This window comes from Tupaia chinensis, unplaced genomic scaffold (assembly GCF_000334495.1).
Source record: "Tupaia chinensis unplaced genomic scaffold, TupChi_1.0 Scaffold000086_1, whole genome shotgun sequence".
Classification (NCBI taxonomy): Eukaryota; Metazoa; Chordata; class Mammalia; order Scandentia; family Tupaiidae; genus Tupaia; species Tupaia belangeri.
This window is the reverse complement of record NW_006159548.1, coordinates 5,703,806-5,720,782: the sequence shown is the minus strand read 5'-3', so window position 1 is coordinate 5,720,782 and position 16,977 is coordinate 5,703,806. Positions and strand designations below refer to the sequence as shown.

At 42.1% G+C, this 16,977-nt stretch overlaps 1 protein-coding gene across 1 annotated transcript in view; it reads left to right on the top strand.

Annotated features, from left to right (window-relative positions):
* Positions 1-11,641, top strand: part of SCARB2 (scavenger receptor class B member 2) — a 68,997-nt gene extending 57,356 nt beyond the window's left edge. The window contains exons 9-12 of the mRNA XM_006142962.3: positions 2,616-2,689; positions 4,546-4,597; positions 9,640-9,798; positions 11,333-11,641. Coding sequence (XP_006143024.1) covers positions 2,616-2,689; positions 4,546-4,597; positions 9,640-9,798; positions 11,333-11,371 — 324 coding nt within the window. The 3' untranslated portion in view covers positions 11,372-11,641. The remainder of the gene's footprint in view (positions 1-2,615; positions 2,690-4,545; positions 4,598-9,639; positions 9,799-11,332) is intronic.
* The last annotated feature ends 5,336 nt before the right edge of the window (positions 11,642-16,977 follow it).

The following is a 16,977-nucleotide window of genomic DNA, read 5'->3' as shown; positions in this document are numbered from 1 at the left end:
TGTACATGCCCTATGGCAAAAAGCTAAAAAGAGAGCCTGTGTTTTATTCCATCTACACAGGGTTCACTAATTCAGCCCCTAGGACCCTTAAGAAACATAATATGTCAGTGGAAATAACCAACTCTGCAGAAATAATAATTAATATAGTTTATTTCTAAACATAAGTATACGTGACTAGCCTGGAAAAAGAAAATATGCCTTTCTCAGGGTTATCAGATACAGAGTTTTTTTTTTTTTTTTTTTTTTAATTTGGTTTTGAGAGAGAGAGAGAGAGACGAGGTTTGGAGTTTAGCAAAGAGTTTTCCTATGGTCTGGCCCTAAAAGGCCAGACATCTAGAAGCAGGAGCTTATAGGCCATAGTGGGTTTTACAATTCTTAGGTGGGTGATTAGAAAGGAAGGTCTGTGTTTAGGGTCTGCCTCAGCAGAGTGTAGGTTAACAGCGATAAGGGGGCTTGTATTCACCCTTACTGTCTCAAGGGCAGGATATAGGAAGACTCCTGTTATCAGTGAATCAGAGATCTGCTAATACTTGTGGGTGTGACTCACCCATCACAAAGACACTATGCCAGGGACAGGAAGTAGGAAGAGTCCTGCTATCAAATGGGTCAAAATGGTCTGTTAATGTTTGTGAACATGACTCACCCCAGGCCCTGTGGAAGTGATTTTGGAAATAGGAAAAAGCAATCAGACTTCTGTCCTCAATGACTTCCTTTTATGTATTATTCAAGTGGGGAAAACTCAGTCAGTGCAAGTTGAGCTATAGTCTCATAACCCTGAAATGAGAAGGCTAAGTCTGGGGAACTAATACACGGAGACACTAGCGCACCGGCTTTAACAGTGAGAATCCTTGTTCTTGTAAACAGTTGAGATTAGATCCATGAAACCTGGTCGGTCTTCTGTTGCCAGCAGTAGACCCAGTCGTCTGTATTATCCTGCCGGGCCACATATGTATCCGCTGGGGCACAGATCGGTAAGACCAAATATCGCTTTCTGCATAGCACTGCTGGGGGTATTTTGGTTGAAATTTATGTATATTAGCTTTAGTCACTTTGGGCAAACCTCCTTCTGCAGGCACTTTGGAGAGTTTATTATATTTTATTAACTTAAAAAGTATCATACATATATTGGGGGTGTGTTGGAAAAGTCATAAGGCATTTTTGCATAGGAAAAAAAGTCATGACTTTTCTGACAACCCAATATTTTTTTAAAGAATTATTTTATTTAACTTTATTTATCTTTTTTTTTTTTTTTTTTTTTTTTTATTTTTGAGTTGGGCTTTGCAAGGTAAGAGATTGTGGTCTCTCTGGACAGAGAGAATGACCCTAGGAGGAACAATTAGGTGCTAAACACTCTAACAGGACCTCTACCTTCCCCCAGTGGAGAGGATTATGGGAGAAGTCTTTTTTTTTAATTATTTTATTTAACTTTACTTATTTATTTTAATTTGACCAGAGAGGGACAGAGTCTGTGTGTGAGAGAGAGAGAGAGATGGAAAGTGAGACAGCAAAATTCCAGGTCAGGGATTTGAACCATGGTTGGCCATGTGGGAGTCCAGTGCCCTTAACTGCCACACCACCTGCCAGCCCCACAACCCAATATTTTAATCCTGTATTCGTAGAGGGAAAAAACGAATGGGGCCAGCAGGTAGTTAAGGGTTCTGGACTCCCACATGGTCGACCATGGTTCAAGTCCAGGACCTGGCAACTTTTTTTCTCATTTCCCTATCCCTCTCTCTCTCTCTCTGTCACTCTCACTCTGTCTCTTTCTGGTCAAATTAAAATAAATAAATAAAGTTAAATAAAATAATTATTAATAAACTAAAATCATGCTCAAAGGATGTGATTATCATTTTCTGATGTGAAAGCCTCTCACCGTACAAGCTAAGTTAAAGGTCAGATATCTTCATTTTGGGGGCTTTGCACACCATGCAACAATAAAGAAAAGAAAGAACATTCTTTAGCAAAGTATTTTATAAGGGCTTCCCATTTGTAGGTGAGAAAGCAGTGATCAAATCCTTTTGTAAATAAGATCAGGTATGGTTTTCTTCCTTTTCCTTCTTGGCCATCAATCAGCCAGTTCACTTTTGTCAGCTGACTGTGAGCAGTACCTGTCCCCAGGGCACAAGTGCAGTCCCATGACCTTAGTGTGGAGATGGCACTGCCGTGGGGAAGACATGAGCTGCAGCTGCTCCTCCTGGGCTCTGTTAGGTGGCCCTGTACTTGGCAGGACCATCGTCCTCTTCCCTCTGGACAGCTGCCTGGGTATGCAGGCTCTCCAGGAGATCTGTGGTCTCTCTCCTGCTGGAGTCCTCCAGAGCTTGGCAGTTCAAAGTGGCAGGATCCTGGAAGCTTCTCAGGAACATTCAGTCTCGGACCCCAGCCCAGACCTACTGAATCAGGATCCGCATTTTAACTAGATCCCCAAGTATTCATGGGCAGGCAGCCCCTGTCACTCTGCTCTGGTGATCAGTTTCCCCCTGTCCCACTCTGCCTTTCCCACATGGTAATGGCCACCCCGTTTATCAGAACCACACGAGATTGGTGCTCTTTTGGAAAAATAATGTTTGCATTTTCATAAATCCTAACACTTTTCTCTTCACTTCTTTGATTTGCAGTTGACTGGAGTCATCCTGAGAGCAGCCAAGCGGTTCCAAATCAACATTTACGTCAGAAAATTAGATGAGTTTATGTAAGTTTTGCTTCTTTCTAGAGAGGCAGAGAGCAGTTTTGCTGCATTGATTTTCTGATGGGATCGATGTCAGGGGAAGTACAGCCGCTTCTCCCAGCTCTGCACTACTCTGCCCTTCAGGGACTTGGCATCATCAGCAGTTGCAATGATGCCTTGGTCTTGGAATTTGCTTGTTTCATTTCGTCACACATTTATAGAGTGCTTTCCATGGGCCAGGCATTGTTGCATACATGAACTCGTAACCTTGCATTATCCCCATTTTACTGATGGGGAAAACAAGGTGCAGTGAGTTTATGTGACTTGCTAAATTCACACCCCTAGTATTTCCCTCACCCACACCCAGTTGCCATCTCTTCCTCTTTTTCTGCTCCTTTGCACCCAGCTGGGGCCAGCCACACACTCATTAGAGTGGTTAAAATCATCTCTTGAATATAGCCCTTCCCTCCTACACTCACCTACTAGTCACTGTCTCATTAGGACTCCTACGTATAATCTCCTGCTCAAACTTTTCAGTGGGAATTTTCTGAATATGAGAAGATGCTCATTTTATTTTTTAATTTTTTTGGAGAGGTTTTCACTACAGGGCGCGTGCGCTCGCCAGACAGACAGAGAGAGACATAGAGACAGAAAGCGAGAAATCACCCCCCAGGGGGGATGGTCACGCCACAATCCCTTCTCCTCCATTCTCCTCTTGGGATCTTGGGCACGCACGCACACACGCCTGGTGTGAGTTTTAAGCCACCAGGTCCGGGACGCGAACCGTGGTTGACTACGTGGGAATCCAGCGACATAGCCATTACGCTAACTGCTGGTTCCTGATGCTCATTTTAAAGGACAAAAACAGGATACAGAACTATACATAATATGCTATATCTACCTCTCTCTGTGAAACGTGGTGTGCTCATCCTATTGAGTGCACCAGATTTAATCTGTGTCTTGGATATAAGAAACAATTGTGGCTTGCATGAATGTATTTTCCCCCATGAGTATTTGGGGGGCTATATAATTTAGTAGTTAAGAGCTGAAGTCTTAGAATCAAAATGGAATTATAATTCTGACTCCCACACTTATTCAGGGTGATCCTGGGCAAATTACCTCACCACTCTGAGCTGTTTTTTTCTTGTTTGTAAGGCTGGGACAGTAATAGCTATTGCGTGTGACTGCTGTAGGAACTGAGAGAATGCCCCCAAAATGCCCAGTGCAGAGTAGGCACATGGTCAGCGCTCACTTAGTTCTGATCACAAAGACAGTTCTTATGTGGCCTAGATGCAAAATGTGCCAGGAATGGGAGCCTTGCTTTGCCAGCTGTTACGGTCCCTGTGGTGACTCTAGGGAAAATAGTAATCATTTGATGAATTTGCTTTCATTATCTTGTGTTTTAATAAAAGCACAACAGGGAACAGCAGGTGGCGTAGTGGTTATGGGGGCTGGACGCCCACGTGGTTGATCACAGTTTGAATCCTGGACCTGACAGCTTGAAACTCAGGCTGGGTGCATATGCACGTGTGCCCCCAAATCCCGAGAGGATAATGAAGAAGGGACTGCGGCATGACCATCCTTCCTGGGGGTTAATTTCTTGCTTTCTGTCTCTTTGGTGAGCGCACACATCCTACAGCAAAAATCTCTCAAATAAATAAATAAAAGCACAACATAAACATGTAGTCCTCGGAATTGCTGGACTGACAGACTGGAATCTAACTTCTGATTGGTATGTGCAAAGATAAGGAGTCTGCAGTAAATTCTGGGTAACTTAATGAAAGAAGTGTACTGACATTTTCATGTAAACTTCCCTCTCTAAGAGAGCCAGCTCTGTTAATAAAGATGTCTATAAATAACCCCATCCTTTGTTTTTTTAGTGAAACGGGAGACATTAGGACCATGGTTTTTCCAGTGATGTATCTCAATGAGGTAAGTCTTGAGGAGGGAGCCGTGGGTATGTGTCAGCTACCCCAGCTCAGAAAGCTTCCATTATGATGTCCACTGTTGTAGCTGTGTGTGTTATGAGATGGAAAGGGGTGGGGGCAGATGAGCTTTCAAACTTGTTTACAATTCTCAGAAAGTTTCTCATAAATATTTATGAGTAGGGGCCAGCAGGTATGGTGGTTAACGGCACTGGATTACCACACGGCCAACTGTGGTTTGAATCCCAGACCTGGTAGCTTGCTTTCTCACTTTCTCTCTCTCTCTCTCTCTCTGTCCCTCTCTGGTCAAATTTAAATTAATTAATTAATTAACTTTTAAAAAATGTTTATGGGAACCTATTTGTGTCTCAGAGTTGATTTGGAGAAATGACAGGAGGAAATTTTCCTTCTCCAGAACGTTATTTCTGTAAAACTCTTCTGGGAAGGTGGTTATGTAAGAAACAAAAGGGCAAAGGTAAAACGAAGCATTGGCAGATACGGTTGAAGCGGGATAGATAGCCAGTGCGCTCAGGTGGACGCCCAGTTAGACTGTTCATCATCTCCTCCTCCTTGAAACTATGCCAGTTTAAGGTATCTGCGAGAAAATTATTTTTTCTTTTTCCAAATTTGCTGAAGGACAGAGACAGAGAAAGGGAGTGGGACAAAGCACCCCTCCCCCCCATGGGGCATGGTCACACTGCAATCCCTTCTCCTCCATCCTTCCCTCCTTTTAGGATTTTGGGCACATACACACATGTGCTCAGCATGTTTTGCAAGCCTCTGGGCCAGAACCTGAACCATGCCATTGGCTATGTGGAATCCAGCTCACTTAACCACCAGGCCGTGGGCTGGCCTGAGAAATTCTTTTCTATATTACATATCATATTCACTATAGTTATATCTCCTTAATTTCCCCTTTTTTTATTTTAAAGAGAGATTTTTGGTATAGGGTGCATGCGCTTGCCAGAGAGACAGAGAGACACACCGAGACAGAAAGCAAGAAATCACCCCCTGGGGAGATGGACATGCCACAGTTCCTTCTCCATTCTCCTCTTAGGATCTTGGGCACGCACGCACATGTACCCAGTGTGTTTTAAGCTACCGGGGATGAGACTCAAACTGCGGTTGACTACATGGTCGTCCAACAATGTAACCATTACGCCATCTACTGGTCCCTTCCCCCTTCTCTTTTAGCCAGTTTTTCTTTCCTTTTTTTTTTTTTTTAATGTTTTATTGTATATATTCAAGGTGTACAATATGTATGGGATACATAAAGATACAGGTATATATAGACAGTGCAGTGGTTACTATAGTGAAGTGGATTAACGTATCTGGCATCTTACATTGTTATTATTTTGTGACAAAAACAGCCGAATCTAATTATTTAACAAAAATCACTTATACTTTTTTTTTTAAAAGAATTATTTAATTTTTTATTTGTTACTATTATCTTTTTTGACTAGAGAGAGACAGAGAGGGGAAAAGCAAGAAGGCAAGCCACCAGGTCCGAGACTCAAACCACGGTTGGCCATGTGGGAGCCCACTGCCCCCTTGGTACAGAACTATGTTAGGAGGGTCTGTCTCTTTATTTGTTTAAGAGAAATTGTTGCTATAGGGTGCATGTGCTTGCCTGAGAGATAGAGACAAGAGTGACAACAAGTAAGAAATCACCTCCCACGGGGCTTGGCCATGCCACAGTCCTTTCTCCATTCTCCTCTTAGAATTTTGAGCACACACTCACATGCGAGTCTGGACTTGAATTGCAAAGTCGGCTGTGGGATCCAGCAACCTTAACCTCCTTACTGCCTGTGGCCCTATGTGATTTTCAATCCATGTTCTTTTCACAGTTTGAAGGGAAAATTCAAGTTTTTCTCCTTCAATAGATCTTCTATTGGCAGATTTCTGTTAGAAATAGCAGCCTTTAAAAAACTTTCTATTATTTTTGTCTGTTCCCTAAAAATACTTGTTCTTTGTAGAAAATATAGTAACAGAGAATTAGCAATGAAAGGACAAATTAAAATCATTATTCATAAAATGTAAGCCAGCCTGGTGTATTGTTTTAAATTTGTTTTATTTTACTCAGTGTGTTGTACAAATTTTTTTCAGCAACAACTTAAAAAATTTTATGTTTTATATGTATTTTTTTTCTCTCGGTTTTTGCCATAGGGCATATGCAGCTCACCGGAGAGTTACAGAGACAGTGAGAGGGAAAGTGAGAAATCACCTCCCAGAGGGGGGATTTGTTTTACACTTTATAAAGTATGTGCTCTTTTTAGAACGCTTAGGAAAAACCTTTTTAAATCTATTTAAAAAGTAAATCACTGATAAGCCTGTCTCTCAGAGACAAGTGCTGCTGACATGTTCAGACACTGCCTCCTGGTATTTTTGTTTTGATATTATATCACGTTCAGACATTGCCTCCTGGTATTTTTGTTTTGATATTATATAGTTGCAGACACAGTTTTATATTACTTTTTCCTCATTTAACATTATATTTGTGGCCATGTTTATACATTTTTAAAGGCTTTGTGATTTTAATTCTAAGATGAAGCTCTTACTGTTTCATAGGAAAAATTCAGGCAGTGTTTACCAAGTTAAAAATCTTAGGTCACTGGGGACGGTAGGTGGCATGGTGGTTAAGGGTGCTGGACTCCCACATGGCTGACTGCAGTTTGAGTCCTAGATCTGGAGGCTTGCTTTCTCACTTTCCCTCTCTTTTTCTCTTGTTCTGTCCATCTCTGGTCAGAATAAAATAAAGTTAAATAAAAAATAATTCTTAAAAAAAAAAAAAAAGCTTAGGTCACCATGTTATTGTTTGTTGGGGGGCTGCATATAAGTAGAATTTTTGAGGGGCCCGCTGGTAGTGTAGTGGTTAAAGCGATGGACTTTCAGGTGACCAACCGCAGCTCGATTCCTGGACTTGGTGGCTTGAAACACACTGGGTGCATGTGCGTGTGTGCCCAAAACCCTGAGAGGAGAATGAAAAAGTAGGGATTGTAGTGTGGCCATCCCCTCTGAGAGGTGACGTCTCGCTTTCTCTTTTTTTCTCTCTGTCCCCCTGGTGACTGCACATGCCCCATAGCAAAAAATGTCTCTCAAAAAAAAGGTAGGATTTTGGGACCAGCAGTTAGCGTAATGGCTATGTCGCTGGACTCCCACGTGGTCGACCGCGGTTCGAGTCCCGGACCCGGTGGCTTAAACTCACGCCGGGCGCATGTGCATGCGTGCCCAAGATCCCGAGAGGAGAATGGAGGAGAAGGGATTGCGGCGTGGCCATCCCCCCTGGGGGGTGATTTCCTGCTTTCTATCTCTCTGTCTCTCTCTGTCTGTCTGGCGAGCGCACGCGCCCTATGGCAAAAACCTCTCCAAAAAAAAAAGGTAGGATTTTTTGAAAATGCAGAAGAGCCTTTTTCTGCCAGATGATGTCCATGGTAGTGGCATATTAAAGTTCCCTCCATGCCCAATTTTTGCTTTGCATTTCAGTTTGAGACTAGATTGAATCCAAAAACAAGGAGTGAATCATCGTGCTTTCGTTGCCTCCTAGAAAGCTTGATTTTTCTCTTCTTTAGGAAAATAAAATAGTAGACCTGGAAGTGACCTTGGAAACTGCTGCCCCACTTCCTTTTTACTAAGAAGGAAACTTTGACCCTGATGGACCTTGGCCAGTTAGTGGAAGAACCATCCTAGACCCCAAACTTCTGGCTTAGTCCAGTGCAAGTTACACCTCAAATAAGCCAGAATTGTACTTACCATTTTTATGGAATTAAGCTCTTCAGATACCTCACCCACGACACTAGGCAGTAATTAATGGCTGTGCTCGGTATACAGAAAGTGTTACTGAAGTACATTTCCTTAGTTTTACCCCACTCTGGAATTCCCATTAGCTCGTAACTTCCCTAAACGCTTTCTGTCTAGACCTCTGGTCCTGATTAGTATATATGTGACCAAGAGAGAAATACTTTCCACACGTTTTTGAAGTCTTTTCTTCATTCCTTTATAGTCAACCAGCATTAATTGGGCACCATCTGTGTTCTGAGTGCTATACTCAGTGTGGACCTGAGGTGAGTCTTACCTTCAAGGACTCACAGGCACTGGAGACAGATACACAGACAGTTACAATGGAGAGTTCAAGAACCATGATGGCAGGTTTTAGAGAATGCGATGGAAACTTAGAGATAGGACATTTAGCCAGGCCTGAACTGGCCAGAGAAACCTTCTGGAAGGAAGCAATGCTGAGCTGGATTGTGAAGCATGACTTTGGAATTGTCTGATACAAAAGACATTATTTCAGTATTTCTCAATACTTTTCCCCTTCTTTTTCCATCCTGTTTTAAGAGTAATAAATATATAATGGGGTTGGCAGGTGGCATGGTGGTTAATATTTCTGGACTCCCATCCCACATGGCTGACTGTGGTTCAAGTCTTGGATCTACCGGCTTGCTTTCTCACTTTACCCTTTTCTATCTCTCTCTCTCTTTCTCTCTCACTCACTCACTCACTCACCGTCTCTGGTCAAATAAAAATAAATAAATAAACAAACAAACAAACAAACGAAATTAAATAAAATGATTCTTTAAAAAAAAAAGAAAGTAATAAATATTGGGCCGGCAGGTGGTGTAGTAAAGGGTCTGGACTCCCACATGACTGACCACAGTTCAGTCCCAGACCTGGTGGCTTGAAAATCACACCAAGCTTGCATGTGTGTGCAAAATCCTAAGAGGAGAATGGAGAAGGGATTGCAGCATGGCCATCCATCCCCCACCCCACGGGAAGTGATTTCTCACTTTCCCTTTCTGTCTCTTTCCAATAAGTACACACACCCTATGGCAAAAACCTTAAAAAAAGGAGTAATAAATATCTTTGGGAGAAAAAGAAGTTATTAATGAACAAATATTCTCTGATTTACAAATAGATTTTCAGTAGATCTGGCTTGCTAACAGGACATACCCAAATTGTGTTGAATGATTTGAAAGAAAGATATATAAGAAAATATAAAATATTATACTGTGGATATTTAGTCAAGGGACTACCAACTTCTTGTTCCTCCAGAGCGTTCTCATTGATAAAGAGACTGCGGGTCGACTGAAGTCTGTGATCAACACTACCATGATCATCACCAACATACCCTACATCATCATGGCGCTGGGTGTCTTCTTCGGCTTAATCTTCACCTGGCTTGCATGCCGGGGACAGGGATCCATGGATGAGGTGAGTCCTGGCTGAGCAATGTCTCCTTTAGCTGAGGAATTCCTGCACTGTGCTTTATTGAAGGGATGTCAGCTGGTCTGTTAGGATGGATTCTGGGGTTCTGTGGTGAGCACAGTGATTCATGGTCTTGTTACCACAGACCAAATGGGAAAGCGTGTCAGAGAAGGTGCAGTGATAGAACGGTACCGTCTAGTATTTGGGGCTCCCTTGGTGGGGTGGGAATTCCTAGATGTGTCCCCTGGTGTCAGCTTTTTATCTTTGAAAACAAGCTAAAATAAGAGGAAACAGTTAAACATCTGAGTTTTGGTGTCAGATGTCCGGTTTCAATTCCACTTGACAGCTGTATGACCCTAGAAACTGTGTCTCAGTCTCTATCACCCCAGAATGGGATAATAAAAGAACTCCCCTTAGGAGTTTTTTGGTGAGGATTAGGTGATACAGTCAACCTAAAGGACTTGGCCCCGTGTTTGTGTATAGTGGGAGCTCAATAAACATTAGCTATTATTAAATATGATAAAACAGCTCCAAGATTATCGAGGAAGGTGGCCCACACCTGCTTGTAAAGAGTCCCTCATCCTTCAGGAATCAGAAGACACTTGTGACTGGGGCACCACTGCATAATATTAGGTTGTCGGAAAAGTCATGACACACTTTTGCGTAGAACAGAAAAAAATGTCATGACTTTTCTGACAACCAAATAAATCATTGGCATGGGTGAGTAGTGACTTCCACGGAAGGATGGAGGGAACAGGTTGACTTGCCCATGTGACCAATAGCCCAACCCAGGAGTTAAGCAACCCCCAGAGAGCCTTTTCTGTAGAAACCTTTCTTAAATACAGCAAAAATATTTTCCCTTCTAGTTACCTAAGTGAGCAGACAAGCAGAAGAAAGTGAAATTGGTCGAAACCATCTGATTAAGAGAGTTCAGGTCTCTCTGCCTTCCATATTCTTCCACCACGTCTCTTAACCCACACTAGTCACTTCAGCCTGAGTTAGCTGTGAACCAAACTCTTCTGCCATTTCTAGCTGTGGATCTTCCAGTCTAACTTTGCAGAGTCACTGAGATTTTTCTAAGTACAAATGCAGCCTCGTGGAAATGTCCATGACTGCTCCTGTTAATGCAATGAACCCTCTTTGCATATTCGATAAGCAATTATCCAGCACCTCTGAGCCACTACACCCTGGTAGGTTTTAAGGCAGGAAGGAGGCAAATTCAATAGAGTGTGATGCATGTTGTATGGTCTGGGACAACAGAGAAGGGTACTGCCCCCACATCAGGGCAGGGGTGGCCAGAGAAGACCTTGAGATCAGTCTGAATCTAGAAGAGAGTGAGAAGCAAGTGGTGTGAACCATCTTCCTGTCAGTCTCTCGTCCTTTCAGCTTCCTACCACCCCACCCCAACTTTCCACATCTTGGGGGAATATTCTGACACCAGCACCTAACTTCCCTTCCTCTCTCTTCTGTGTCTCAGGGTACGGCAGACGGATTCTGACACCAGCACCTAACTTTCCATCTTCTCTCTTCTGTGTCTCAGGGTACGGCAGACGAAAGGGCACCCCTTATACGAACCTAACCATCGCCTGAGCTTGGTGAAGGAACTGTGGGAGCTGGCCTGACCTGGACCACGCGCCGCATTGTGAGGGACCCTCCGCATCCTCACAGGCTTGTTTCCTGTCGGGAGGAGGGAGAAGACACAGTGCTAGCAAGTGATGAAAGCACTGGGGTCAGGGGTTAGCTCACTGGCTGACCTGGATGGCCATTACGTTTTACAAAATCACGTGGTCTCTGAGACAGTTTTTTCAAGTGTTTAGCAAATATTTAATAAACCCTTGTATAGTAATTTTTTGTTGTTGTTGGGTGCTGGTAGCTCCTGAATTTCGTGACCACTATTGTGGGTATAATGTCTTTGCATCACTTGCTAATTCTACTTGGGTTAACTTATTCAGTGTGCTTCATTCACCAACCTTCGTGCTCAGAGTACATATATGCCATTTTTGTTGTATTCCTCCACTTCACTCCCAGAACAGGAGTAAATAAGAGTTCGGAACCCAGGGTGAAATGGTATCCTTGTTCAATGTATCATTCAAATGCACTTGTTTTCCTCTCTTAAAACATTACATATTGGATTTCATGCTAATCTGCAGTTCGTATTTCCTCCTTGGAAATAACCCGGCCTTCTGATTATGTTTATACTGCGTAGGGATCAAGTAGGGAAGGGATTGGATGGGTGGTGCCCATGAGTTGATAGTGATAAGCTCCTAAGGATTTTTACCTTGTACTTTTGTGAACCAAGATAATGCATACATAATGTTGGTGAGGCTAAGTGCAGATATTTCACGTAGAGTAGAACTAATGCTAGTTAGAACAGCTGTAGATAGTTAACCGTCATTTTTAGTTCAGACGATCTCAATGTGGAAGGCTTTTTCTGGAAGAACATAACGCATAACTGATCTCTTCCCCAGTCACCCCTGTCAAATAATAAGATTATGAATTATATTATTTAGGGATTTTCTGTAAAATCATGAATATAGAAAACCCATCCATCCTCTGCTTAAGTTATGCACACATTATAGAAAGTCTGGCTACATAGACATTTCTTTTGGTTCAGTCTTCTTGGTAACTCTGAAATTGTTTTCTTATAAGTTCTTTCTTCAGATTCGGTCTTTTCATGTTTCATGGCTCACTCCACAGAGAAAAACATGTCCTGCACTTCCTGTGACAATCATTTTGCTGACAGAATGACAGTTCACAATATTGCACAGAAAGTGTTTTAAACAAAGGTCCCTGAGACCACAAGCTGAGCCACTTCTGTAAAAGTCTTCATTGCAAACTAAGTGAGAGGACTGGGAATCAGTGTGTGTAACAGTATTTGGAATTCAAGCATATTTAAGGACATTTTCTTTGATTCTTAAAGTTCATCATTCATTTTTAAATGAAAAGCTTATGCACTTATCTGACAATGTACTTATTAGAATTTCTTGACAGCTGAATCATCCTAATGGATTTTTTGTTTAAAAGCCTATTTCAATTAAACAAATGAAAAAAAAAATCATGGATTTCACTTACATAGATTCATATCCCTAGATAGAGGTAACACATGACCTTAATTTACATGCCTCTCTTTACATGAAAGCAGTATGTGATATAGTTCCCTTCTTGAAGGGGCAGTTCATTAAACCATCAACTATTCTATTAGTTAAGATAGAACTTTTCCAGACCAGCATATGGCATAGTGGTTACGTCTCTGGACTCCCACATCGCCAACCACAGTTCCAATCCTGGACCCAGTGGCTTGAAACTCACCCTGGTGCATGTATGTGGTTGCCCAGTATCCAAGGAGAAGAACAGAAGAGAAGGGATTGAGGCATGGCCATCCCCCTGGGAGGTGATTTCTGATTTTTCACTTTCTGTCTCTCTGACAAGCGCAAATGTGCTATAGCTAAAATTTCTCTCAAAAAAAAAAAAACAACAAAAAACAACTTTTAAATACACTAAGTCACCAAAATGGGATAAACTAAATAAAAAAAAATTTGGTCTCTCCCATATGCTAAATATCTAGATTTTTGGAATCCAATCATTGGTCATAGGTAATTGGCAAATCTTATTCGTTATGCATTTACTTATTCACACTAATAAAATTGATAAGTTACGCATACTCCTTGGTACACTACAATGATCAGGGCATCATAATGTGTGAAGAGGAAATTATTAAATACTGTAAATGATCAGTTAATGTTGCATACATTTAGACTGAATACCACACAAGCAGGGAGACCAAACACATATTAATTCCATATTTGTATCACGACTTTTAATAGCTACTTGGCTTAAAATCACATTGGATTTTTTTTTTTTTTTCTATAAAGTCTGTGGCAAACTCACAAACTGCAGTCAAAATTATCGGTTGGTTAAGAATGAATGAATGTACCTATTTTAGCTTTAGGCTGAAAATAAACTCTTCCCTCATGCTCACTCTCTTGCACGTTTTCCTGGAAAGACCCATCAGCAGGGCTTTGTGATCAGCACTGAGACAGACCACCACAGACACAGGCGTCCTGTACTATGGTACTCACCTACACAGGGAGAAACCAAGACAGAGTTTAGCTCGCTTCTCTCAGGGAAAATTGGGAGTTGAGCACAAGACAGGAAATGGGCTTTGCTGTGTTTAGCCCTAGGTTTTTCCCATTCGACTTTATCTCAGTGTTCTAGAAAGAGCACCAATGGGCAAGTGGAACAAGCTCTACGCAACTAACCCCTATTGGGGTTATTACTTCAGGGGGGCTCATTTTTCATTTAAATTGCTCGGGATAAGAGTTCAGCAAAGGCCATCCTCTTCGTGGCCCTCTGGGCATTGATATTGGAGTCAATTGTGCCTATTAAAGAGAAGGCTGATCAGAATGCTCTCCACGGGGCTTATGCATTTGGTTCGTTTCATGTGATTCTTGACAAGTTTGTTTCTACCCTTATTGCAATGAAATGTTTCACTAATAAACAAAAAAATCTTTGTATAAGATTGCACTGGAGACCGTGTGTCATTGCGTTAGGCTGAGAAATATGTAGGCCATGCTTCTCTTGCACAGTAAAAAACTGAAGGACAAGAAAACATGGTGAGCACAAGGTTTACTGAGAGAAAAGAACAGAGACACACATTCCACAGATAGAATGGGCCAGTGCCAAGGCAAGCAGGCACGGTCCTTATGCCCAAGGTCTTCTCTATCTTGTCACTCTTACCTTGTTTTTCCCATTTCACTTTGAGGACTAGGTGAATGTTACAAAGTAAGCGGTTCTCTGGTCTCTCCTAAACCTGTTGTGCTCCTGATACTCTAGCCAGCACCTAACAATCGGATGTCCATTTGTCTGTGGAGTTTCATTAGAAAGGTGTCCTTCTGGGACCAGCAGTTAGCGTAATGGCTGTCGCTGGACTCCCACGTAGTCAACCACAGTTCGAGTCCCAGACCCAGTGGCTTAAACTCATGCCGGGCGCATGTGCATGCATGCCCAAGATCCCGAGAGGAGAATGGAGGAGAAGGATTACGGTGTGACCATCCCCCCTAGGGGGGTGATTTCTTGCTTTCTATCTCTCTGTCTCTCTCTGTCTGGCGAGCGCACGCGCCCTATAGAAAAAACCTCTCCCCAAAAAAAGAATTACTTAATTGCATTTATTATTTTTAAAAAATTCTTGCTACATGGCAATACACTCATCAGAGAGAGAGAAAGAAAGGGAAAGTGAGCAAGCATGCTGCCAGGTCTGGCACTCAAACCATGATTGGTCACGTGGGAGTCTAGAGCCTCAACCATCATGCAACCTGCCGGCCCCAAGAATTTTAGGCATGCCAAGTATGTAACTATTAGGCTTCCTGTATACAATTTCTAAAATACTGATACTACTATCTTATTCTCTCCATCTTTTAGGTCCATGTTTTTATTTTAAAACAAAAATTTTTCTTTTTCTTTTTCTTTTTTTTTTTAGTAGAATTTGAGAGGAAGCACAAGGAAATGTCTACAGGAAGTCTCCCATCTTCATTAGGAAACTCGGCAACTTCTTAATGGTCTCCTTACTAGACTTCCACTTAAAACCATTTTGTACAATAATCCCAAGATGAGCTTTATTAAGTTATCTGGTCAAATTTTCCAACAGCTCCTATCACTTACGTGGTCATATCAAATTCCTTAATATGCTGTGCAAGGGCTTTCCAGACCTGGTGGTTCCTACCCACCTGTCACTCATTGATTCGCTATTGGTTTTGTTGGTCTATTATATGTCAGGCTCTGTGCTGGACATGGAACAGGGACATGGCTCTTGCCCTCACCACATATACATATTCTGCAAAGAAAGGTTAGATTAACAAACAATATACTGTGACAAATGGTGAAAGAAGGCAGTGTGGCAGGACATAGGAACATACTGAATTTGCCGGAATCAGATAATTGTCTACATTCACCCATTTGCTCAAGTCAGAGACCAGCAAATTGTACTTGAATCCTTACTCTTTAAAGTCCAAATCATAAGCAAGTCCTACATATTCTGTTTCTAAATATCTCCCCAATGTATTCTGCTGAGTCCACTCCCAGAACTATTTACAGTCAAGTCACTGTCATCTCCCATCTGTGCAACTGCAGACTCCTAAAACCTCTGCCTTCCTCGGACATGCAACCAGTTCATTCTCTTTATCATATCACTTTTTTTCTTTAGAATTATTTTATCAAATCATAAATGTACAACATCTTCTTAACTCTACACACGCCCTTAAACTGTTTAAAGGAAAAACGTTATGTCTTATTACACCATGATCCTGGCTAATAGCGTTTCAAAACTTTGAGGGGATCATATCACTTTTCTGCCTAAAACCCATCAAAGACTCTCCATTGCTCTCAAGAAATAGTCTGAAATCCTTACAATATCTATAAGGCAATATTATAATGGTAATTTTTAACAATTTGGGCTCTAAGGTCAAAAAAACCTAAATTCAAAACTAGATTTGAGAATTTATCAACAAGGTGACCTTGGGCAAACTTCTTAGCAACTCTAAACCGGGTCTTCTTATCTTACTCGTAAAATATGGTTAATAACAGAATCTTACCTATCAGGTTATTTTGTGGATTAAAACACACCAACGGTCAAAAACACAGGTCCTAGTATCTAAAAGGCTCGTTTGCTGCACCAGGTCCACGCTCTCCCTCTTGTTCTGCGGTGACCCCACAGCTCAGTCATTAAGAGTAAAGCATATGGGACCAGCAGTTAGTGTAATGGCTATGTCGCTGAACTCCCATGTAGGCGACCGCGGTTCGAGTCCCGGACCCGGTGGCTTAAACTCACGCCAGGCGCGTGTGCGTGCGTGCACAAGATCTCGAGAGGAGATCTCTCTGTCTGTTCCGGTCTTTCTGGCGAGTGTCCACGCCCTATAGCAAAACAAAACAAAACAAAAACCACCAACCCAGCCTGCCTGTTTCCTCCTCCATACAAACGAGACAATAACCTACTCCACCAGAGAGCTGACAGTTAAAATATGGAAAGTGGTTAGAAGAGTAAAGGAAACACGTAAACAGCACATAGTAAACATAATGTGTTTGCTGCGATCCTGATACTCAGTTCTTCCAACCTGCCTCCTGATTCCTACCCCTCCGCCTGCTCGGCCTCAGGAATGTGTTCGAACATCATCTCTTTAGGGTAGTCTTCCG